The 26205-nt window shown below is 43.3% G+C and overlaps 1 protein-coding gene across 1 annotated transcript in view; it reads left to right on the top strand.

Annotated features, from left to right (window-relative positions):
* LOC306938648 (complement C3-like) overlaps nucleotides 1-26205 on the top strand; it is a gene marked incomplete at its 5' end in the record, with an annotated part of 50131 nt that overhangs the window by 6501 nt on the left and 17425 nt on the right. Inside the window, 21 exons of the mRNA XM_079522910.1 lie at nucleotides 7049-7247; nucleotides 7695-7815; nucleotides 8853-8923; nucleotides 9281-9372; nucleotides 9845-9927; nucleotides 10016-10103; nucleotides 10284-10386; nucleotides 11092-11222; nucleotides 11544-11655; nucleotides 12833-12907; nucleotides 13925-14071; nucleotides 15767-15779; nucleotides 15833-15960; nucleotides 18518-18673; nucleotides 19216-19345; nucleotides 20059-20130; nucleotides 20775-20975; nucleotides 21731-21785; nucleotides 21922-22007; nucleotides 22824-22963; nucleotides 23061-23279. Coding sequence (XP_079379036.1) covers nucleotides 7049-7247; nucleotides 7695-7815; nucleotides 8853-8923; nucleotides 9281-9372; nucleotides 9845-9927; nucleotides 10016-10103; nucleotides 10284-10386; nucleotides 11092-11222; nucleotides 11544-11655; nucleotides 12833-12907; nucleotides 13925-14071; nucleotides 15767-15779; nucleotides 15833-15960; nucleotides 18518-18673; nucleotides 19216-19345; nucleotides 20059-20130; nucleotides 20775-20975; nucleotides 21731-21785; nucleotides 21922-22007; nucleotides 22824-22963; nucleotides 23061-23279 — 2422 coding nt within the window. The remainder of the gene's footprint in view (nucleotides 1-7048; nucleotides 7248-7694; nucleotides 7816-8852; nucleotides 8924-9280; nucleotides 9373-9844; nucleotides 9928-10015; nucleotides 10104-10283; nucleotides 10387-11091; nucleotides 11223-11543; nucleotides 11656-12832; nucleotides 12908-13924; nucleotides 14072-15766; nucleotides 15780-15832; nucleotides 15961-18517; nucleotides 18674-19215; nucleotides 19346-20058; nucleotides 20131-20774; nucleotides 20976-21730; nucleotides 21786-21921; nucleotides 22008-22823; nucleotides 22964-23060; nucleotides 23280-26205) is intronic.

Below are 26205 nucleotides of genomic sequence, written 5' to 3'. Positions count from 1 at the left end.
GCCCTCAATTGTACTCCCGAGTATAAATAAAGGTGATGATGATAATGATGATATAGTTAAAACTATAGAATTTAAGACACTGAGAGCCCTATTAAGCAAGACGAAAAACCCATGCGGTAATACAGATTTCGCCCTCGCTCTGCGCCTTTTCGTATTATGGAAGCCGTGGTGAGCGCTCACTCATATGGAATACCACGTTCCTGCATAATTTAGCATTGGGGGAGTGTCCATATGTTAATTATTTTCGCTTTGCGCTAATTTGCTATTAAGCCCCTTGACCTAAAAACACTCAGCGCATACCGATTCCGCCTGGGTCTGACCACGTCTTAAAAGCAAAAAGCACTGTTTGATTTTACACTTGAGCGGCTCTGGAGTGCTGCTGGAGTGTTGCCATGTCTGTTTGGTGTTTATTATAAGCGGCTTCTTTTTCTGCAAAGTTGCTTGTAAATATTGGTAGTTGTGGTTGCTTTTCTTGTTTCTAAAGTGCTTATTTGGGCTTTTCTCCTAATGTTGTTTAAACCAGTGATCCTCACACAGCGACATTCCCATGTCAAGGACCCCCAGATGAATGCATTTGCCCAACTAAGCCAGTGACCCCCATGACAGATTTGTGTTTTTAAATGTTTCAATAACATTTTTCAAAAATATTCCACAATTGTCACTTTTTTCAAAGATTACTTTTGAAAATAGCAGATCTACCAGCTCACAATGCATCACATTAATTCATTAAAACTATGAACTCTGACTGCAGGGGGATATATATTTATAATGATCATTATAACAATGTGCAAGAAAATATGTAAAAAGAAGGAAGAACTTTATTCATTATTTATTTGTGGACAATCAAAATATGCTGGAAATTTTAATGTGGTGTCATTAAAATGAATCTTGATATGGCAGACTCACTATCTAGAAAATAAAAACATGGCACTTCATTTAAAATAGGTTGCAGACCCCTGTTATATGTGATTCTTTAGGGAGTATGTTTATAGACCTATTTACTTGTTTCTATGAGACATGGCAACAGGAGACGAGCTTTCTGGCTCAAACGTTCAAACGCTGAGATTGCAAAGGGTCATATATCGCTCATTTCTCAACCTTTAAAAAAAATTAAAACATCTCCATAATCACTGGGAAGTTAGCTTTCATATTCAATAAAATGCTACGAGCGAAGACCATAACATTGGGGCCGCAGCAATACGCATGGCGCACGTATGGCATTTCAACTCATTCCTTCGTCGTGACTCGAATGAAATAAAATAAAATAAACGTTATTTTACTGGTGTTTTTCAATAGAAACAAATAAAGAGCGTGTGTGCAACAGTCAGTGCATATACGTGCATGCACTATAGGCTATATTTCCTCCTTGTCGGGATGGTGAGCTGAGCTCTTCACAGCCCGTTTGTCTTTCATATTATTCTTATAATATTTGATATTATAAACACTCATGGTTCTCTCATTTCTCAACCGTTTTTTAAAATGTAAAAATCCCCATATTCCTTAGGAATCTTGCTTTCATTCGCTGTATGGTACATGGTTCTATTTTTATCGAATTAAACAATATCAAACGAACTTGTATGTTCGGGGGTTAGACGATTCTGGGAACATTACGCATGGATTGCCAATTTGCCAGCCAATGCTGCGTATCTACTCGCAGTTCCATTCCGAGGTATAGGTAGGTGCCATTTCAAAGTCTTAGTTATTCATTTATGAATCAAATCAACTAGAATAAAGATTTTTACAGCTGTTTTTCATGCTTAGAACAGAAACAAATTAAGTGATGATGTGCGTATATCTCCCTCCCTTAACATATGGCTGCGCCGCTGTAATGACTTTCCAATGAAAACTGCAAGTTACTTAACAAAATAGAGACATAGGCCTACAAGCTATGCACATCATGGCTGTGACAGCTTGTGGATCTGTTCTTTTGAGGCATAAAGGTGACAGCATGCAGTGCAATATGAATAATTAACCCAAATGTGACAAAGTCATGTCATGTCTATGGTGCCAGTCTGCAGAAATGTAATACCACTTGCCGAAAAGGGCGCATCATCAGCTGGTGTCGTAAAGAGAATAGTACGGACATGTTCATTGGGTAAGCCTCAAAACTCCCTTAAACACTCCCATGACTAATTCAAGGCCGTTTTGCTCACACCACGGGGTGTCGAAAGCGCTTCTTACCTGGCCCATAATTGTAATATGACATTGCACCCGCCCCCACGTCTTAAAAACTGTAAAATTATATGTAATTAGATTCCACTTGCTTAATAGGGCCCAGAGAGGCTAAACCTTCCACAAAAGCCCAGCTGGCAGATCTCCCATATGGTGTTGTCACTTACTAGCCCAAGCCAAAAACTGAGACTCTTCATCTGGAGGCTGTCTTTTCTTAGAGGTCCATCCAGACCATCCAAAACACAGATTAGCAATTTACAATCATCTACTCTACACATACTACATGTTAATTAATTAATCAGCTCAACAATTATACAGAAGTTGTACAACACGTATATGGATCCCATATTGTTCACACATATCCAAAAGACACTTTAAAATAATATTACAGTCACACCAACAGTCACTTCCAACCTGATTTGTTTTGTTGGAAAGCAGCCATGTAGCTTATGTGTGCAGTATCTCAAATAGTGTCTATATGCATAGCCTCGGAAACACCCAGACGTTTTTATTTCCAGGGCGAAAAACAAAAGGGCATGCATGCATTCGAGCCGCTCGAAACGTCGTCAATAAATGTATCTTTTGGAGCATATGAGTGTGCGGGTTCCCTTCTCTTTTCATATGTCACTTTTTGAACCCAGCACCTCCACAAAGCGTATTTTACTATAGTTTCTGTAAGATATAGGTTGTAGCCTTCGTATAAGACCACGTTAAAAAATCATATTAACCTTGTTTTGTTAAATGAAAATATACATGAATGCATTAATCAGTTCATTACTTGCGCGAGCAAAGTGTGCGCCGTGCGCAAGTATTGTTTTCGTCGTTGACACCCTCGGCCAATCAGGGCGCTGTGTGCGTACGTTGGTGCGTCGCTCGGCCAATCGGAGTGCGAGTTGGCAGCTTGCTGCGCAGCAGCGTACTGTATGTCGGTGGTCCCTTTGACCCTTTGGATCGCCTCCTTGTGTTGGTGCCGTTGCTCGGCCAATCAGGGATTGGCTGATGACTGTGTTTATTGACTGTGTTTATGTAAAAACATGTTTAAAAGACGTATGTGGATGACGTAATCAATTTAAGTTATATTAACTATATATTAACTATATAAATTATGTCAGATGTTTCAATAACTTGATTGGGGTCTGCTTATAGCGCAGTAGTTGACGGTGGAGAGCCGGGGGCGCCAAACAGAGCGGCCAAGCACTGCGCATAAGTTGCGCCCCCTGCTCGTGCACAAGTAGGCCATTCATGGCCAACTTGTTTATTCAGCAATGTATTAGAAAAGAAAAGAAACTCAATACACTGAACAATTATATGCACATTTTCCTGATGAGATGTGACCTGTGACAGCATAACATTGTTAACTTGGAGTATAAGTTAAGCAATACACTGCATGTTTATTGGATCGAATTAAGAGGCAGACTGTCAGCCATATGAGTTATAAGTTGTGTTATGCGCAAAGTCCGTTAGCTCAATGGATTGATGTGGTCAGTATTTCAACAGCTTTAGATTAACGGCTGTGTTTGCTGATTGGAAAAAAAACATGGCGTATGTTTGGTTAGGCTACTATAGTGCCACTATAGCACAAACCAAACATAGGCTACGCCAGGCTGTTTCCAATAGAACTAACTTAGTGGCAAATAATACTCATAATGAAAAGCCTCTTTCATTTTCCATGAATTATTCAGGATTAGGAGCAAACAAACGTTTTGTTCATGTCCAAATATAGTTATAAACAAAACATGTCCCATCAGTGCAGTTTTGTTTTCGAACACTTTCGTTTTCTAACTCTCCCAATATGGTCTCAGGAGATATACAGTAGGCCTATGAAGGATATTATATGCTGTGATAAATGAACCTCCTGTAGTTGAATCTAAGAGTGGTTTGAAAAATACCTTTCTAACTAACCAGTTACATTATTTTAAAATATCGCTCAGTTTGTTATACTAGTGTAGGCCTATTTTCAAATGTGATTGTGGCATGGACTTCTGAAAAACACTGTGAAATAAAAAGAGAAACATGATTTAGTTTATATAAGGTCAGTATAGGCTTTATTCTCTTTTACAAATACAAATCATGCAATATGTGTCGACCCCAAATTGGGTTTAATGATTAGACAAGTAAGGCAGTTAGATTAAACATGTTTGCTGTCTGTAAACAACATTCAGGATTACTAAGCAAACACAGTTTTGTTCATGTCCCAATAGCTACAGTACAAGGTTAAAAACATATCCACATTGAAGATAGATCAGGGGTGCCCTGCAAAACGGTAGATCGCGATCTATAAAAAACTATTTTTGGCATCTGCCACTTGAATTAAAGGTGACTTGATTGATTGACATCAAAACGTGCCTGTCAGCTCAAATCCATAATGCAATATTTTGTTTGCTGTGCACAAACGTCGGTAGCATTATGAAATACAAAGAAAACCCTACCCCTATACCCTTCCATTAATCCATTTCTCCCCCTCTATTTCCCATTCCAAGTGCATTTGTCTTATGTAATGTCAGCAGCACTATTCTAAAGCCTACATATTTAAACTATTTTCAGCAATGGTGGGTAGATCTTGTTGAGCTGGTCATTTTGAAAGTAGCTCTCAAGTCAAAAAAGTGTGGCCACCCCTGCGATAGATGTATACCTTGCCATTTTCCAGGCTACCACTGTAAATAATGTGTTCTTAAAGGGACACGTACTTCACCCCTTTTGCAACCAGATCTTATTTTAATTATGTTTAGGAGACAAGAAACACTTTCCTGAGGTTTTTATGTGGGTAATATGAGTTTTTAGATATTTCAGTATTTCAAAGTGTCCATAGACTCCATGATGTCATGGACACTGGGCTCACTTCCTTCCTGGACTACAATTCCCATAATGCTTTGGTCCACTGCTCCTCCTTGTGGATAGGGGGAGGGCTGTCTTACTGAGACATGTATGTAGTCCAAGGACTGTCTAAAGAGGATGAGACGCGAAGACCGTACGGGCGACGCCATGTTGCTTATGGTGCTCCATGGAAGGAAAGAAACATGCGCAATGGGCTATATGCAGCCAACACTTCCGCGTTCAGCTTCCTTGGTCTCAACTGCGCATGTTTCTTTCCTTCCATGGAGCACCATAAGCAACATGGCGTCTCCCATACGGTCTTCGCGTCTCGTCCTCTTTAGACAGTCCTTGATGTAGTCCAGGAAGTAAGTGAGCCCAGTCTCCATGACACTTTGAAATACTGAAATATCTAAAAACACACATTGCCCACATAAGAACCCCAGGAAAGTGTTTCTTGTCTCCCAAACATCATTAACCCATTCTGGGCGGGAACCCCTTTTGGTGTTTTGAGCATTATGTTATACTTTAGCTATTGAAAAATAGCATTTTATTTTTTTTGTTTTAGGGCCAATAACGTAGCTGCATGGTGCCAGACAGCTTTACTGGAAATGTTAACGTTGGGGTGGGGGCCCGCGGGTGGATGAGTGAGGATTGGAGGGAACAGGGGGGAGTGGAGTTGAGCAATAGGAAGGGCTGAGAGAGAAAGGCATAAAAAGGCAGGTTATCTGGGGCACTACGGTTAGAGACAACACTGTCTGTCATCAGAGAGACGGGATCATAGGTGGCAGTATGCAGAGGACACTACTGTGGCTGGGCATGGCCTCTCTGGCCTGTTCTTCACTCAGTTCACTGGCTGACGGAGCTCCGCTGTGAGTAGGACTAGAGCTTTATCTCATGCGTTAACTGCCTCATTGGATAATACTCGTTGCTGTCTGGCAGAAACCTACTATCTCCCGTATTTTAACGTTTTATGTTTTTCCCCGCTTACTACTACTACAGTCAGTGTCACGCAAAAGTAGCAAAAAATTCAGATTTACAATAGCCGATATTGTAGATATTCAGCGCTGTTTAAAACATTTGATGCGATGTGTTGTGCGGTTGTAGATCGTTAGTCTATTTAAGAAAGAAAAATGAAAAGGTACAAAATTGGGACAGAGATGGCTGCATAATGCAATCAAGACATAATCAAAACTGAAGAAAATCAGCCAAACCGATACATTGTCGCTTTGGCTGATATATTGGCCAATTTAGCAGTGGTGGAAAAAGTACTCAATTGTTTTACTTAAGTAAAAGTACCAATACTGCAATTTAGAACTACTTCGTTACAAGTATATGGCCGAAATGTATAGGGTTGAAGTGGTTAATGTATGTTTTCTAATCAAAATTAAAATCTCCAAAGTAACTAGTAGCTAAAGTTTTCAAATAATTGTAGTGGAGTAAAAGTACAATTTTTGGCTCTAAGATGTAGTGGAGTAGAAGTAAAAATACTGGAAATTGGAAATACTCAAGTAAAGTACAACTACCTCAAAATTGTACTTAAGTACAGTACTTAAGTAAAAGTACTTAGTTACTTTCCACCACTGCATTTTAGACTACTATTACATAGTACATTATGTTGGAGTTGTATTTGGAGATGTTGGGGATGTACCTTGCTTATACCTCCCAGTGGCGTGCACAGACATTTAGAGGGGCAGGTGCTCAAGTTAAAAAAGGGCACCTTGTGCAGCGCGTGGAACCGGCCGGTTGCCTTAATCTATTTTGGGCGGGAACCCCTTTTGGTGTTAGCATTATGTTATGCTTTAGCTATTGAAAAATAGCAGATCTACAAGCTCATAGCGCGCCACCGAGTGGCGCGCTACGAGCTTGTAGGTCTGCTATTTTTGAAAAATCGAAAAAAAAGAAAAAAAAAAGGTTTTTATTTTTTTATTATTTTCAAAAGGGCACATTGCCAAAAGGGCAGGGGGTGCTCTAGCACCCCCTAGTGTCTATCTGTGCACGCCACTGATACCTCCCCTCAATTCTATCTCTTTCCTTCCCTCTCTTATTTCTTTACCGTTCTCAGCCAGGTGTTGGCTGCTCCTAACATCTTTCGTGTAAGAACACCTGAGAACATTTTTGTAGAGTGTCAAGATTGCTCAGGTCAAGGACCCATCACTGTCAACGTAAGGGTGAGGTCCTATCCAACCAGAAACCATATGCTGGCACAAACACAGGTGAAACTTGACAGTCAGAACAACTATCAGGCACTGGCAGCAGTTACGGTAAGTTAGAAGTAGAATAGAATCCTCACCACAGACTTGCTACTGTAGATAGTGGGCTAGGACAATACGTAATGCTAGATGTAATGCTATAGATGAGTACTGATTGTTCAAAATTGCGTATTTGTGGGGATAGAAAACACATAGGGGAGCCCAAAAAACACCAACGATTTTGAAAAAGTTGAATTTTATGTTATAGGTCCTTTAAAACAGCAACATCCTTCTAACATAATCCTACAACAATATATCATTGTATTACATGATATGATATATTCATTTCCCTGACAGAGTTTTGCTTGTCAATATTGACAGCTCTGACATGACCGTATAGCCTGTTACTATATAAGCACTTAACAATTAGGATTCTAAAGAAAGTTAATTGCATTCTCCCTTTACCGGTTGTAGATTACAGATCATACCCTTTTAAAGAATTATCCCAACGTGACACAGTACGTGTACGTTCAAGCCCAGTTCCCGGATCAACTGCTGGAGAAGGTGGTCCTGGTCTCCTTCCAGTCGGGTTACATCTTCATCCAAACAGATAAGACCATCTACACCCCCAGTAGTAGAGGTGAATTCAGTATACCACCACTTAATGTGGCCCCCGGGTTATTATCAGAATACTGATCTTCCAAACATGCAAACATGACCTGCGTTAATTACTTCAGTCTATATGTAGTTTAATGACTTTAATGACTTTTTATGTCCAATGTATTTGTATTAAGTTCATACAGTTAACTTATGTTAAAGATGGAGTGCCACGATTTTTTTCCCACCCTAAAACATGATTATCAGGTATTATTAGAAAGGAGGAAGAACTTTTTCCAAAAAGTGTACAGTATTTGTTAAAATCATGCTTTTATGTGGACACGCCCACCAGTTCATTAAGTATGCCTGGTTTGCCTGGTGGGTGGTGATGGGTGGTGATCCACCTGAACTGAAGCCGCACCTACAGCTGTAGTTGTATGATAAAGGGGGAGGGGTTAGGGGAGGGGCTGATAGTGTGATGTCACTATATTACTGTTTATTTCATTGGCCCGTTTGACTGTCAAGGGTTCAGCCTCCAGGAAGAAACCCTAAATACAAAGTTAATACACCATTGCACATAAAAACGACTCCAGGGTGTCTAATGAAGTACTGTCACCTCATAGACACATGAAAAAATGCGTCGCACTGCGACACGTTTTGAGCTTGTAGATCGTCCTCACTCACTGTACCGTAATGTCCTCACTCACTGTACCGTAATGTCCTCACTCACTGTACCGTAATGTCCTCACTCACTGTACCGTAATGTCCTCACTCACTGTACCATAATGCGGTAGCCTATACATTTCAACAGAGTGTCTTTTTTTTTTTTTTTTTTTTTAAGATATTTTTTGCGGCTTACGCCTTTTATTGGTTTTTGAAGGGACAGACAGTAGGCTGACAGGAAACGGGAGAGAGATGGGGGAAGACATGCAGTAAGGGCCGTGTCGGGCTCGGGAGTCGAACCCGCGGCACACTGCGACTGGATTACCAGTCGGGTGCCCAGACGGTTACGCCACCGCCTGGCCGGGCCTCAACAGAGTGTCTTATCACACAGTATACATCTCCATTTCTTTCTCTCAGTGTATTATAGGACGTTTGCTGTGACCCCTGGCATGGAGCCTATTGAGAAGGCAGTTACCATAGAACTACAGGTACATTGCATGATATCAATTATAGACAGACGGACGGACCAACAGAACAGCGCACGGCCAGACAGACAGACAGACGGACGGACGAATGAACGGCTGGATGGATGGATGGATGGATGGACGGACGGACGGATAGACAGACGGATGTATTGACGAATGGATGGATATTGTTTGAATGTGTACACTGTGCAGCATGACTTTCTCCTGTAGTATAAGTAAAGACTCTCCACCAATGTGGAAAAACCAATTGTTCGGAATGGAATAACACAGTAGACATTAGACAATTAACCACTCAAATCCAACATCTACAGTCTACAAGTCCGTTTGGTATATTCATATTGTTTATTTGTTGTTTCTCAGACCCCAGAGGGTATCATCTTTCAATTGAAACCGAAAGTTCCCCTGCGTTCAGGCATCATTTCTGAATACTATGACATTCCTGGAATTACCAGGTGTGTTTTCTTTGTGTCTGTCTGTCTGTCTGTCTGTCTGTCTGCGCTGATGTTAGAATTGTACTGTTCGCTGTGTGTCAGTGCTCCAATGATAATACACAGGCAGCTCTTCATGCTTTTAACGATTTATTGCTTCACCCGTTCATCATACAGTACAGTACAGTACAGTACAGTATAGCATCTGCGTGATTTCAAATAAAATAACCCATAGTTTGAAACACAAACAGATAATTTGAGACAAATTAATATTTCAGACACAAACATTTCGCTCTACATTGTTTAAACAACCATTGCCCTTCTGGGTCAAGTTTCCCTACCAATGCCTGTGAACCTGGTGCTTATGTAGTCCACAGCGCCACCCCATGGTTACACAAATTCATTAGACATGTTTCACCCATTTGGTTGTTACACATATAGTATTTTAATTCTGTTGGTCAAATTAATTTGTTTTTGGTTGTGTGTGTGCACATAGTATCGGGGTGTGGAAGGTAGCGGCCTTCTTTCCCAACAGCGAACAGCATAGGTTCTATGCTGAATTTGAGGTCAAAGAATACGGTGAGCCAACCATTATTATTATATTTGTACTAAATTACCTTTCATAGAATGTAAAATTTCTCATGGAAGTTAAATTGTGTCTACACAGTACTGCCTAGTTTTGAGGTTAAACTGGTACCCAAGATCACTTTCTTCAAAGTGGACAGCGAAACCTTTGAAGTCCAAATTACAGCTAAGTACGTTGATATACAGTATGCTTGATGTTGTGTAAGTAAAGGAATATAGTATAGGGTGTGTGCATGTGCATGGAATGGCTTATGCTTTTCACTGGGTTTATTTTTGCATGAAAAAAGGTTCACTGTACCGTCCGCTACAGTATACGATAGTGTTTCTTCTTTTTCTTCTTCTTTTTTTAGGTATCTGTATGGTAAATATGTGGATGGAAATGCCTATGTTGTCTTTGGAGTCTTTGATCAGGATAAAAAGACGACCTTGACTAGATCTCTCCAGAAAATACTGGTGAGTTCTTTTTGTTTTTTTGGACATTTTTGTCTGTATCTGGCTTCTCTAGAGCCCGAATGAGTTTTGGGTCCGATGATTCCAATTTTGGAGAGTCCTATTCCAATTACCAATGTTTTTAATCGATATTTTGTTCAGGTCGATATTGTGTGAAAAATCTTCGAATCAAATTGAAACCACTGCTTTAAATCTGACACATCGCCATTTGGGATGTGTCATTAGAGGCGAAAAAGGTTTCTAAAATGGTCAAAATAACTGTTCTACAAGTTCACGAACCACCACATTGCGATGTGTGTATGTATCCCGTGGGTGCGGTAGCCTTAATTCAGTCAGGGCAACTCAAGAATGGATGGAATAGATATTTATTGAATATAAATGAGCAATATGTTTATTAAGGTTTGGCGATGAATTGGGTCTGCTTTTTAGGTAATCAGATCAAGCGCATCAGCCATAGGGACTCCGAATCCCCCGTACCTAAACAGTAGATCTAAAACGACAGGTGGTAGCTGGGGTGGAGGAGGGTGAGCAGCAAGGTTGTAGGCCTATACAACAGCGCAGCACATATAGCAGCAGCAAAGACTGCAAATGCAAGCAAAACTTTGAGTGTTATTCAAACTCAGATCCTTGCTTGCAGCTCACAAGGAGGAGCCCATGCATGGTCCATATATGCAGCATGGTCTGAGTCTTTGTGCTTTATGTTTTCAGCTCACAGACGGCAAAGGAACGGCCACCCTGGAAAGGAAGCACATCAACCAGACGTTCTCCGACATCCTTGAACTGGCGCAGAGGCAGAGCACCATCTATGCGACTGTCAGTGTGCTGACACAAAGTGGTACGTAAGAAGCAGTGGCCTGCACAGATAGACACTAGGGGGTGTTTTGTTTTTTGTACACTGTACAGTGTACAGTATGCGGACCATGGGGACATTGATCAATTCTTGATACAAAAAAAGCTTTGAATATATAATTTAGGCCCCAAAATCTATTAATCTCACACTATTAAGGCAACCGGCCGGCTCCACGCGCTGCACAAGGTGCCCTTTTTTTCCACTTGAGCACCTGCCCCTCTAAATGTCATGTGTACAGTACGCTGATGTGTATATTTGTGTGAATGTGTATATTTGTGAGATATGACACCCAGTATTCACTCCCAGGTAGTGAACTGGTGGAGGCGGAGTTGAGAGGGATCCACATTGTCACGTCTCCTTACACCATCAGTCTCAAGAAGACACCAAAGTACTACAAGCCAGGATGGTCCCTTGATGTTACGGTATGTCTTCCTGGGATAACGAATCCATTTCAGATACATCACCAGCCATGCAGTCTTTTATAATCTTTATACACTTTGTGGACCAAAGATAATCTATAATAGATTAGCTGTCGGGAGGAAACCTTGTGAGTCCATTTTCGAGGTTTTTGATTTTTTTTTTCATAAATCGATGCTACTGAACACCCTTTACGTCTGTGTGATGTTATGAACATATTGAACCCGATAAAGTATCAAAAAGCGCTTCTGAAAGAACCTCTGAACTCCATTGGATCCTCAAACTGTCAGTAGAAACACTTAACTCCACTGCTCTGTGGGGGCACTGACTGCAGCTCAGCCTCAGAGCCGTGTGTGTGTGTGTGTGTGTGTGTGTGTGTGTGTGTGTGTGTGTGTGTGTGTGTGTGTGTGTGTGTGTGTGTGTGTGTGTGTGTGTGTGTGTGTGTGTGTGTGTGTGTGTGGTGAGACTGGTGACGCGCTGTGTTTGTGTTTACTGACTGTCATGGCGGAGCCCATATTGCGCATTTCAAATGGTTAGGGACCAGTCGAAATTTAGAAAAGGGGGCCCTGGAGGGTGAGCTAATTTTATTTCGAGTCCAATCCAATCCAATCCAATCCAATTTTGATAATAAAATAGTCCGGGTTTTATATATATATATCTAATACTACAGCTTTTCTGAATTAAAGTACAACTTTGGTCAACGATACCCCTCTGTTGCTTTCACTTGGTTCTTCCCAACAGGACCGGTTTTCATTGTTCCCTGTGTCAATCATTGTGCTTGGCCTAGATTTTTGCGGTCACTTTATTTTCTCACATATTAAAAACGCTAGCAGATTGAAGTTAGGAATAAATAATACTCAGGTAAATGTGATATTAATTAATAGGGGAGGGTGATTCCTTTTTGTTTAATCGCCTGGGGAGGGGACTGGATTTTTATTTTCATTCACAGGGAGGGTGATAGTATTTTATATCAGGACATTACATTACATTACATTACAGTCATTTAGCAGACGCTTTTATCCAAAGCGACTTACATTTCCTCACATACATTTCCTCCAGGGGTACCCCTATTTAAATTTCGACCGGTCCCTTATATACTAATTTCTTCACCTTTGTCGAGCTACTCCAGTCCAGCACAAATAAAGGTCAAATTAAGTTGTGTCTTGTGTGCACTCTGTGCAGAGACAGAGTCCCATGCAGCAGATCATGATCCCTCCCCTGCTGCCTGCTGGCACGAATGGGAGGACGGGATTCAACGTTTGCGTGCGTGCGTGTTTGTTTGTGTCGGTCCCACGTGTGTGATTGCGTGCGTGCGTGTGTGCGTCGCCGTCACTGCGTGTGTGTGTGCGTGTGTGTAACTGTGAGACTGAGCGAGTGAGAGAGAGATCGGGACAGACAGACACTGAAAGAGGCTGTGCGCGCGCGCGCGCGCGCGCGCGTGTGTGTGTGTGTGTGTGTGTGTGTGTGTGTGTGTGTGTGTGTGTGTGTGTGTGTGTGTGTGTGTGTGTGTGTGTGTGTGTGTGTGTGTGCGCCCGTGCGTACATGTGAGTGAGTGAGTGAGTGAGTGAGTGAGTGAGTGAGCGAGAGAGAGAGACAGACAGATACTAAAAGAGGCTGTGCGTGCGTGCGTGCGTGCGTGCGTGCGTGCGTGCGTGCGTGCGTGCGTGCGTGCGTGCGTGCGTGCGTGCGTGCGTGCGTGCGTGCGTGCGTGCGTGCGTGCGTGCGATATTCAAACTTGGAGCTTGGAGATCCATTGTCAGTGGAGTTAGGAGGTTTTCTCTGTCATTGATAAGAACTATCAATGACAGAGAAAACCACCTAACTCCACTTGAGCTGTATTCGGATAAAGTGGTGATAATATAATGACACGTGCAAGTATCTGATAATATACAAAGTCACAATACCAACTTTGATGAAGCAGTATTGCTTTGTTTAAAAAATAAAAGGTTTTCTTCCATTTCTGAAAAATGTAAAATTTGTTTTTCCATTTCCTGAAAAATGTTGCAGTTAAGTGGTTTCCTCCCGACAGCAGAGATATATGAAACATACTAAATGTCATCAATCTAAGCATGTAATGAACGTGAAATGAATAATGCATGCTTCAACCCATTTTGACCTGAGATCAGATTCTAAAAATGTCTTCTACATCCTGACAGTTTTCTGAAAAAGCTATGTTTCTATGTCAGTGGTTCTTCAATTTTTCAAAAATAGCGGACCTACAAGCTATCATAGTGGTCTGATACTGTATACTGTGAATGGTCTCTTGTCTGTCAGGTTCAGGTTACAAACCCCGATAATACTCCAGCTCCTCGTGTAGCAGTGATGGTGTCTCCAGGAGGTTTGAGAGCCACAACAGATGATGCCGGAGTTGCCAGGGTCCCCCTCAACATAGGAGCAGGGACCTCCAGCCTGCTCATCACTGTAAGTCACTGGAATTAGGCAGGTGTTGTTTTGTCTTACTTTGCATGCAATTTACACGTGTGTGTGTGTGTGTGTGTGTGTGTGTGTGTGTGTGTGTGTGTGTGTGTGTGTGTGTGTGTGTGTGTGTGTGTGTGTGTGTGTGTGTGTGTGTGTGTGTGTGTGTGTGTGTGTGTGTGTGTGCGTGCGTGCGTGCGTGCGTGCGTGCGTGCGTGCGTGCGTGCGTGCGTGCGTGCGTGCGTGCGTGCGTGCGTGCGTGCGTGCGCGTGCGTGTGTGCGTGCGTGCGCGAGTATCCCAGGCAATTACCATGGAAACAGGTGGCAGTCAAGCATCAGCTAACATAAGAGTCAATCCATACACAACCAGTTCCGACTACAACGACCTCCACATAGGTAAAGACTTTACAGTACAGTTGAATTTGGTCTATGTATTACATGGTTGTGGTGGTATTTGTAATTGCGAACGCAGTGAGCATTTACTATGAGACCCAGCAGATCATGTCTGTCTGTGTGTCTGTCATGCTGTAACACCACCCGCCCACCACCAGAGGGCGCAGCTGTATCACACACAAAAACACACATGCACGCACACACACACACACACACACGCACGCACGCGCACACACACACACACACAAAACTTAACTTAAAAAAAAAACTTAACTTAAAACAATTCTTAAAAAACACAAAAAAAGAGAACTTAAAAAAAACCTTAAGAAATTACGTAATTTATTCTAATTGTTGTTTTTGCAATTTACGAGCTGCGTTCGCTTCCCGCGTTCGCGCGTCTTACTTGTGCATATAAGGTTGCCTAACTTTAGTGCATTTCTTTAACTTGTTGCAGGTGTGGTAAAAGAGGGAAATAACATCAAAGCCACCATTAGCTTTGGCAGGCTGCGAATTACAAACCTTGACATCACATATCTGGTGAGTTATGTTTTACACATGAGTGTCTGTACATTAGGGTTGCATGATATTGTTGTAACATTTACCCTAAACATTGAGCTAACAATTTTTTTAAATCACTATATGCATAGCATAATGTTACATTATGTTGTTATAAATGTTAACATCATTGTTAATAGTGGGTATGTGCATGTAACCTGACTGCTGCCCCATCTGGCGGAGTCAGGTTAATGTGCATGCAAAGTGAGTAGCAAATTGAGTTTAATGTCATTTAACGTTTTCATCAGACTTTTCTGTGTGGATGTATGGGCTGTCAAGGCCAGAAAGTAGTTTTTTGCCACTCAGTAGGCAGTCCTGCATAACCTTCGGGTATGATGATGATGCCATGCGCATACCCTCTTATTATTTGTGTCATTCTATTGCAATGTTTTGCATCTTAACTCATTTATCTGTCACACATGCTCTTTTAAGTAAGACAAATGAGAGTCTAAAAGCCCTGAAAGCATAGAAACATTGCCTATAGAGACTATGTGGTTCCTGGAGATAAAGCCAGAGAGGCCAGACTGAGACATGTAGGGATAGCGAGTATATCGGTAGAAGATTCATGGATGTAGTGAAAGAGGACATGACGTTAGTTGGTGTGAAAGAAGAGGAGGCAGAGGACAGGCTTAGATGGAGGCAGATGAATCGCTGTGGCGACCCGTGAAACGGAACGGCCGAAAGGAAAAGAAGAAGATACTGCTTCTTTTGTAACGATTGCCACTTGATGTTCACATTCGTGAATGCTTTCAGGTCCTGAGTGGAGGTCAGATACTGCAGGCAGGTCGGGAAACGAGACGAGGTAATGAGGTGATGCAGGTGCCACTGACTCTTACCAAGGAAATGCTGCGCCCTCGTTCCGCCTCATAGTCTATTACCACGTCAGTGCCACTGAAGTGGTGTCAGACTCTGTTCTGGTGGACGTCAAGTATACCTGCATGGGCTCGGTGAGACGCACGCATGCACGCACGCACGCATGCACGCACGCACGCACGCACGCATGCACGCACGCACGCACGCACACACGCACGCACGCACGCACGCACGCACGCACGCACGCACCCACTCACAATAATCATTTGAACTGGGGACCCCCCCCCCACTCACAATAATCATTTGAACTGGGACCCCCCCCCCCCACACACACCCACAATAATCATTTGAACTGGTACCCCCCCACTCACAATAATCATTTGAACTGGGGACCACCCCCCCACTCACAATAATCATTTGAACTGGGACCCCCCCCCCCCCCACACACACACCCACAATAATCATTTGAACTGGTACCCCCCCCCCCCCCCCCCACTCACAATAATCATTTGAACTGGGGACCACCCCCCCACTCACAATAATCATTTGAACTGGGACCCCACGCACCCACAATAATCATTTGAACTGGGGACCACCCCCCCACCCACAATAATCATTTGAACTGGGGACCACCCCCCCACTCACAATAATCATTTGAACTGGGATTCAGGACGTGAATCAGGGGCATTCAGAACGTGAATCAGGGGCATTCAGAACGTGAATCAGGGGCATTCAGAGCGTGAATCAGGGGCATTCAGAACGTGAATCAGGGGCATTCAGAACGTGAATCAGGGGCATTCAGAACGTGAATCAGGGGCATTCAGAACGTGAATCAGGGGCATTCAGAGCGTGAATCAGGGGCATTCAGAACGTGAATCAGGGGCATTCAGAGCGTGAATCAGGGGCATTCAGAGCGTGAATCAGGGGCATTCAGAATGTGAATCAGGGGCATTCAGGACGTGAATCAGGGGCATTCAGGACGTGAATCAGGGGCATTCAGAGCGTAAATCAGGGGCATTCAGAACATGAATCAGGGGCATTCAGGATGTGAATCAGGGGCATTCAGAATGTGAATCAGGGGCATTCAGGACGTGAATCAGGGGCATTCAGAACGTGAATCGGGGGCATTCAGAGCGTGAATCAGGGGCATTCAGGACGTGAATCAGAGGCATTCAGAGCGTGAATCAGGGGCATTCAGAATGTGAATCAGGGGCATTCAGAATGTGAATCAGGGGCATTCAGAATGTGAATCAGGGGCATTCAGAACGTGAATCAGGGGCATTCAGAACGTGAATCAGGGGCATTCACAATGTGAATCAGGGACATTCAGAGCGTGAATCAGGGGCATTCAGAACGTGAATCAGGGGCATTCAGAACGTGAATCAGGGGCATTCAGAGCGTGAATCAGGGGCATTCAGAATGTGAATCGGGGGCATTCAGAACGTGAATCAGGGGCATTCAGAACGTGAATCAGGGGCATTCAGAACGTGAATCAGGGGCATTCAGAACGTGAATCAGGGGCATTCAGAGCGTGAATCAGGGGCATTCAGAGCGTGAATCAGGGGCATTCAGAATGTGAATCAGGGGCATTCAGAACGTGAATCAGGGGCATTCAGAGCGTGAATCAGGGGCATTCAGAGCGTGAATCAGGGGCATTCAGAGCGTGAATCAGGGGCATTCAGAATGTGAATCAGGGGCATTCAGAATGTGAATCAGGGGCATTCAGGACGTGAATCAGGGGCATTCAGAGCGTGAATCAGGGGCATTCAGAACGTGAATCAGGGGCATTCAGAGCGTGAATCAGGGGCATTCAGGACGTGAATCAGGGGCATTCAGAATGTGAATCAGGGGCATTCAGGACGTGAATCAGGGGCATTCAGGACGTGAATCAGGGGCATTCAGAGCGTAAATCAGGGGCATTCAGAACATGAATCAGGGGCATTCAGGATGTGAATCAGGGGCATTCAGGATGTGAATCAGGGGCATTCAGAATGTGAATCAGGGGCATTCAGGACGTGAATCGGGGGCATTTAGAACGTGAATCGGGGGCATTCAGAGCGTGAATCAGGGGCATTCAGGACGTGAATCAGAGGCATTCAGAGCGTGAATCAGGGGCATTCAGAATGTGAATCAGGGGCATTCAGAATGTGAATCAGGGGCATTCAGAATGTGAATCAGGGGCATTCAGAGCGTGAATCAGGGGCATTCAGAACGTGAATCAGGGGCATTCCGAACGTGAATCAGGGGCATTCAGAACGTGAATCAGGGGCATTCAGAACGTGAATCAGGGGCATTCAGAGCGTGAATCAGTCGGTGGGGGGCATTCAGAACGTGAATCAGGGGCATTCAGAACGTGAATCAGGGGCATTCAGAACGTGAATCAGTCGGCGGAGGGCATTCAGAATGTGAATCAGGGGCATTCAGAACGTGAATCAGTCGGTGGGGGGCATTCAGAACGTGTGTACATTAGGGATTAGTGGAATGAAAATATAATGGCCTGACCCAAGGCTGAGGGCGGACCAAACAGGTCAACATGCTGTCATCCACATTGTATTGGGAGGGGCGCCCCCTGCAGGGCCCAGAGGTAAATTCAAGGAAACAAACAGAGCAGACGACATCATATTATATTCAAATATTCCCCCCCACAGGCTCAATAAAGGTCTATGTATGTACTACTCTCTTTTGTATTAGTTGAAGATAGAATCAGCCACAGGAGATACGATATATCAACCAGGGAAAAGACTGAAGCTGAAGGTCACAGGAGACCCAGGAGCCATGGTGGGACTGGTAGCTGTGGATAAAGGTGTCTATGTCCTCAACAACAAATATCGTCTCACCCAGAGAAAGGTACGTGCAGGTCGATTCAGTGAACTGGAGGGTTGGGGCACTGTGTGCGTGCGTGCGTGCGTGCGAGCGTGCGTGTGTGCGCGCGTGAGCGCGTGCACGTGTGCACGTGTGCATGTGTGTGTACTGCTGTCGGGAGGAAACCCTTTAGGTCTGTGTATTGTTTCGAAAATATTGAACCAATGGAAAGTAGTAAAAGTGCATTGGACAAAACCTCTTAACTCCATTGGACCCTCAAAATGTCTGCTAAAGCTTCTAACTCCACCACCTCCCCCTCTCATGGAAGTAATTGACAATATATAAAGTCACAACACCAACTTTGATGAGGTTGTATTGCTTTGTTTTAAAAAATTCTTAATTTTTCATTTCCTGAAAAATGAACATTTTGGAGTGATATACTGTATGTCCATATTGGAATAAAACTGTGTGTGTGTGTGTGTGTGTGTGTGTGTGTGTGTGTGTGTGTGTGTGTGTGTGTGTGTGTGTGTGTGTGTGTGTGTGTGTGTGTGTGTGTGTGTGTGTGTGTGTGTGTGTGTGTGTGTGAGGTGTTGGACATAGTGGAGATGCATGATGCCGGCTGTACGCCAGGTGGAGGACGAGACAGTATGGGGGTGTTCTACGATGCTGGGCTGATGTTTGTTACCAACACCGCCTTTGGAACAAATGTGAGAACAGGTAATGACACTTAAGTTCTATAATGGATTGCATTTTTATAGCGCTTTTCTATGCACTATACGTGCCTACTCAAAGCGCTTTACAATGGGTCCGAAACAGCGGCGAAACAGTCAACGCCAGCGTCCTCACTTCCCATACCATACCACCTTTATTTATACAGCACATTTAAACAAGTAAGACGCGTGAACGCGGAAAGCGAACGCAGCTCGTAAATTGCAATAACAACAATTAGAATAAATTACGTACTTTTTTAAGGTTGTTTTTAAGATTTATTTTTAAGATAAATTTTGTGTGCGTGTGTGTGTGTGTGGTGTGTGTGTGTGTGTGTGTGTGTGTGTTTTTTTGTGTGTGATACAGCTGCGCCCTCTGGTGGCGGGCCGGTGGTGTTACAGCATGACACACAGACAGACACACACACAGACAGACAGTTTAGGCCAGATTCTATAGTTAGTGCTCACTGCGTTCGCAATAACAAATAAGTATTTTTTTTTGGGGTGAACTAAAGGTATCTATGGTATGGAATGGTAGAGATTACAGGCAACTTGAGGTCCTCACAAAACAGTTCAGCAAACACTTAAAAAGGCAGTCTGATGGACCCAATTGAAAACAATGGGCGAGACTCCAACTTTGCCCGGAGAGACAACTAGACAGCTATAGAGGAAACAGTGACTCTATGATTCTGTGTAACAGTCAGGATTTGTTGGTATATTTAGATCCAAAGTGCCCCACCAGCAGCGCCAGGAGGAGACGAGCCACAACGATAGCAGATGCAAGGATTACCCTCGGTAAGACTGACAACTCACTAATCAATATATTTACAACGATGCGCTGTAAAAGTTGGACATGTTTGAAGGTCATTGTTGTTTTCCTACTCCACCTGTCTTACCTCCAGTGGTGGAAAAAGTACTCAATTGTTTTACTTAAGTAAAAGTACCAATACTGCAATTTAGAACTACTTACAAGTAAAAGTACGGAATTGAAAATGTACTTGAGTAAAAGTACAAAAGTATGAGTTAAAGTAGTAAAAGTACTCATTGCGCAGAATGTGCCATTTCACAAGTTCAAAATGTGTGCAAAATCTATTGAAAATAGCAGATCTATAAGCTCACAATGCGTCGCGTTGTGAGCTTGTAGATCGGCTATTTTCAAATGGCCGAGATGTATAGGGTTGAAGTGGTTTTCTAATCAAAATTAAAATAGCCAAAGTAACTACAGTAGTAACTAAAGTTTTCAAATAATTCTAGTGAAGTAGAAGTAAAATGTTTGGCCCTGAGATGTAGTGGAGTAGAAGTAAAAGTACTGGAAATTGGAAATACTCAAGTAAAGTACAAATACCTCAAAATTGTACAGTACTTAAGTAAAAGTACTTAGTTACTTTCCACCACTGCTTACCTCCCACCTTATCCCCGTGTATATTCTGCCCTTCCAGAGAGGCATTACAAAAATGAGCTGCAGCGCAAGTGTTGCGTGGATGGCATGAGAGACACCCCGCTCTCTTATGACTGCCAGCGTCGCAGCGAGTACATCGTAGACCAAGACCAAGAGTGCATCGACGCCTTCCTACACTGCTGCAGAAATCTCACCAGCCAGCGAGCTGACAAGAACCAATTCCACCTTGCTAACGCTCGCAGTAAGAGACAGCTGGGGAGGTGCTGGGGCAGACGGAGTGTATACTGTAGCTCCATGAACTGATTGAATACATGGCAAGAATTGCTTAAATGACGGCCCGGGCGGCTGGCGTAGCCGTCTGGGCACCTTGGCTGGCAATCCAGTCTGGCAGTGTGCCGCGGGTTCGACTCCCGATCCCGACGGCCTTTACTGCGTGTCACCCCCCCATCTCTCTCTCCCCATTTCCTGTCAGCCTACTGTATACCTAACCCTCTATAAAAAAAATAAAGAAAATAAAGGCAAAAGCCAAAAAAATAATAATAATAAACATCTTACAAGTCCACAACAGACTTGGCTGGCATAAGTCATAAGTGCTCTAAAAAAATAGAAGCAATCATAAAAGAGAGATGTAGTGATGCTAAAACTGGAGTAATAATGTTCTCATTTTAAACTCTGGCTGCCGCATTTTGAACAAGTTTAGTCGGTCCAGCGACACATTAGCTCTTTTTAAATGTTGTATAATCAACATTTTTATGGGGGTGTCCTATATACGGGGATGACGTTCCTATGACATAAATGTGATGTAAAACTGTCCATTCATTGTCGATGGGAATTTAATGTTTGTGCAGGACAAAGTTTGTGCACACACACTAAAAGCTGGACATAGGACGGGCTAGCGCCCCTCAAAAAGTAAAAAATGTGACATGACGCTATCTTATTATTATTATTATTATTATTATTATTATTAATTTATTTGTTTTTCATTTGACAACTTAGGTGGGGAGGATGATGGCTATGATATGGACTTCAGTGAAATTGTTTCACGTACCAAGTTCGATGAGAGCTGGCTATTTGACATGGTCCAAATCCCTAATTGTTCTCCAGAAGGCAGCGGAAATCGACACACACAAATATGCAAATGAAAACTAATAATATTTTATGCTCAGAGAAATGCTTTTATGTTTCAGTGAACCTTACATAGGAAAAGAACAGAAAATGCCAGATTCAATCACTACCTGGCAGCTAACTGGTATAAGTCTGTCAAAAAGTCATGGTAAGAACCACTCTCTAATTATACACCTGGCCGGAGCTTCTGCATCGGTCTTCTTGATTTCTTATCTTGTCTTGATATCCTTAATATAATGTATAATTGTAATAATAATAATTACTTGACTTTTTTTGCTGCATGGGGAGCATAGTTAATTCATGAATTTCTTCCAGTTGGTTCAGTTTTGGTCGATCTTCTCTGCTACCTTACAATATGTTCTTTATTCGCTGAGTTCTGCCTTTTGATTGATTGGTTGAAATATGTATTAACAGTTTGCAGAATTACAGTACATTTCAAGCACAAACTCAATACAAAGACTGTTAACTGTGAGTGGACGACCCACTTAAGCATTACACTTGTTTACAAGAGGGTCCACCATGTTCAATTCATCAAACAGACAGACCTTTTCCAGCTGCTTCTGGGTCTTTCTGTTCAGTTTTTTACCAGTTTGTCTACTGTGGTGTAATCTAGTTGTGCTTTTGTGTCTCTTGTACGGCTGTTGACGAGACTGTCTTTGGCCTGTTTACCGGTCTGTATTTTGATCTACTAGTTGCTTCATGGGGTAGAAACGTTTTGAGAGGCTGATTTGGAATCTCTCTCTGGTGTTTTGGTCCTGGAAGATGTGCTGACTTTTCTTGCTGTATTTGTGAATTTCTTGCGTTTTAGACGGAATATTCCTATGTTATAATAATAATAAGAAGAAATATTCTTTGCAATTGGATCACTTTCTTTTCTTGATAGATATCGCTTTTCGAGTCATGTTAGAAATCACTCCCTTTTGTTTTCTTCCACTTCAATCCTGTTCTTGTTGCTCTCGTGAAGGGATCTGTGTGAGCGAACCATTTGAGGTGATTGCGCGGAAGCAATTCTTCATTGACCTCAGACTACCCTACTCGGCTGTCAGAGGAGAACAACTGGAAATCAAGGCAATCCTGCACAACCTCAATGAGGATTCTATTGAAGTGAGTGTAGTCCATTCTGGTATATAGTTCGGTCGGTCGGTCGGGCGGTAAGACAAAGCATCATCTGTGTCTTCCTCTCTCTGTTCCCTCTGACCAGGTGCGTTTGGAGCTGCTTGAAACAGAGCATGTGTGCAGCATGGCATCTAGACGGAAGAAGTATCGTGTTCCAGAGGATGTTGTCGTTGGCGGAAAGTCCACGCGGGCCGTGCCCTTTGTGATTATCCCCATGCAGCCAGGCACATACGACATTGAGGTCAAAGGCACGGTTAAACATGCATATGCCGGAGATGGCATCAAGAAGCCGTTGCTGGTGGTGGTAAGTGAGACAAATTCTGGACAGTTTAGAATAGAATGTTTCAGGCTGTAAACAATCACAGCTGCGCTGCCATTAGCCAATATATGTCATGCGGTTTGTAACCGTTGCCCAGGGAAACAATGTAAGTGGTCACACAGAATGCGGTTTGTAACCGACGTTGCCCAGAGAAACAATGTAAGTGGTCACGCAGAATTGAGGAAAGTGCAGGGGGGTGGGGAGATTATGTTTTCGCCCTTGTGTGTCTGTCATTCTGGGGCTAATTACTTTTGCAAGCTGTAATTTTTTTTAATTCATTTGTATTATGGAAGTGAATGACGGTCAGTCATTCACTTCCATATTTGTTGACGAAATTGCCAATTCGGTACAGGGCCGGGGTGTGAACGCACAATTTAGTTTTTTTAGTCTAGTCTTAGATTTTAGTTTTCACCCGATCCCCAGCTTATCAATCCATTGAATGGTCAAGTTGTCATGAATTGTCACCCATTCGTCTGGGCCCAGTAGGTCCCTACTGGCCTACCAGGAGATTCTGGTAGGCGCTGTCAGCCAGTTCTATCGTTGACACCATGTTAATGCCTGTGCTGTCACGTGAGGGTTAGGGTTAGGGTTAACCCTAACCCTAACCCTAAGCATGTATCAGAGGAGAAACCAGAGGACCCAGAGGGGCTCAAACAACAGAGAAGCGTGGCCCGGAGACGGACAAAGCCACGACCGCCACAGGAGCAATCACAGACCATGGAGGAGCCAGGAAAGGAACCCACCGGTAGGTATGGTAAGTCAGGGCACATACACACACGAGGAAAGAAACAACTTTTTGAAAATGATTAGAGTCATGAACAAACTGATTGTAGCCACACACCATCTGCAGAATGTAACCGCTTCTGACAGAGGACCAGCCAGCATAGCCAGAAAAACAATAGAACTAATTAATTTAATTAAACCTGCTCAGCCGACAGAACACACATCCCTGATGCTGGAAGGGAATGCCAGAAACTGGTGCTACACAACACTTTTAGTCCTCACAGAACACTACACGACACTCTTGAGCACAACAAAACAAGAATTGTCCGATTGCTTAACAAAGGACTGGGAAAATGCCTTCTCTATAGCAAACAAATGGGCACAAAAAAATTTAGGAAAAAGATTAAAACAAACAGAAACAAACAAAGTCCATGAGATGATAACGGAGATACACACTAGCAGACACAGGGCCACCCCTTCCTCTCCCCCGTCCACCCCCCCCCTCCCCCCCTCCCCACCTATCCCCCCATGCCTCTACCCTCTCTGTCTACCTACAGGAAATGGAACCACAGGACTAGCCCAGACAACACCAGGACCAACCACTCCAGAAGCCCAAACAGGACCACTGGACCTTACACAGGACAACTTTCCGGAACTTGCAGCACCAGTCCGGAAGACGCCACCCCGAAGAACCATGCGCACCAGGAAGACTACCAGAACACAGGAGGACCCAGACCAGATCACACTGGCTTCCACCCAGGACACCGGAGAACCACAGAACCTAGGAATCACACCCCAGCCACAGAGGACCATTCGGACCAGGAACAACCGCACACCAACCAACCAACCAACCCTGAGAGAAGGAAGAATGGAGACACGAGAAGAGAGGCCAAGTGCCTTGGAGAAACCACACAGACACCAGAATACAACTAGGAAGAACGTAGACTGGGAACTACGCCCAAGGAAGAAGATTTTGATCATAGGAGATAGTAATGTGGGACACATCCCACCTTTCTCACGAAGTGACGTACAGATCGAGTGCTATCCAGGCATGAAGTTTGATCACTTGAGGCATCTACTAAAGAAAACTGGAAACACCACCAAAGTGGCACACTGCATCCTGTCCGTAGGAATAAACCACCGACAGCAGGAGACAGCTGAAACTGGACAGAAGACAATGAGGTCAGCCGTCCTAGCAGCCCAAAGAACATTCCCTACCGCACGTATACACGTACCTATAATTAACTACTCAGAAAACCTCCCACCAATGGAGAAACTAATTGTAGAAAGCCTAAATGGGATAATAAAAACACAGAGCCACCTCCCAAAATTGAACGAACGGGACTTCAAAACAGGTAGGGATAACATACACTGGGAAAGCGAAACAGCCCAAGCAATGCTGGAAAATTGGATGTCCAGTTTAAACTAGGTAGCCCCAGATGCCGAGATAGGCAGGGGCTCACAAAGACCAACATAATTAATTTGTCTAACTATTTCCTACCAGACCAACACCAAATTGATTTGCTAGAAAAAGGCCTATCATTTGTCCCAACCCTGGACATCTACAAACAGCAAAGGAACAAATTAAAGAAGGACGTTTCCGACTATCACCGAAGACTTAAACTAGCATCACACTTCGGACCGGGAAACGGAAAAGAGATCCCACCCTTCCAGCCTGGATCAAACTGGGAACCAGCGGCGGAAGGCCTCCCGCAAAGTTTAAAACAAATAATCTTGGAGGACACAAACACAGTTGGGAGTCTACCAGGACACATCAAAGAAAAGGACAACCTTAGCAAGGAACAGGTAAGAGCCCTGAGGGCACTAGCTAAAAATGAGGACATAGTTATTAAATCAGCAGATAAAGGAAGCGCAATAGTTATAATGGACAGACATCAATACTTAATTGAGGGAGAAAGACAACTTAGCAACCCAAACCACTATAGACAACTAGGACAACCTATTTATAATCAAACAGCCGCAGAAGCTAAAGAAATAATATACAAACTTAGGGAAAAAAAGTACATAAACTACAAACAGGCCAAATACTTAATAGGACAAGACACTCCACGTGCCAGAATCTTCTATCTATTACCAAAAATACATAAGGATGCAAGCACATGGACTGTACCATACGAGATTCCAGCAGGGAGACCTATTGTCTCGGACTGTGGTAGTGAAACGTACC

Source organism: Electrona antarctica, assembly GCF_951216825.1.
Source record: "Electrona antarctica genome assembly, chromosome: 15".
Lineage (NCBI taxonomy): Eukaryota > Metazoa > Chordata > Actinopteri > Myctophiformes > Myctophidae > Electrona > Electrona antarctica.
This window is presented reverse-complemented; position numbering and strand designations above follow the sequence as displayed.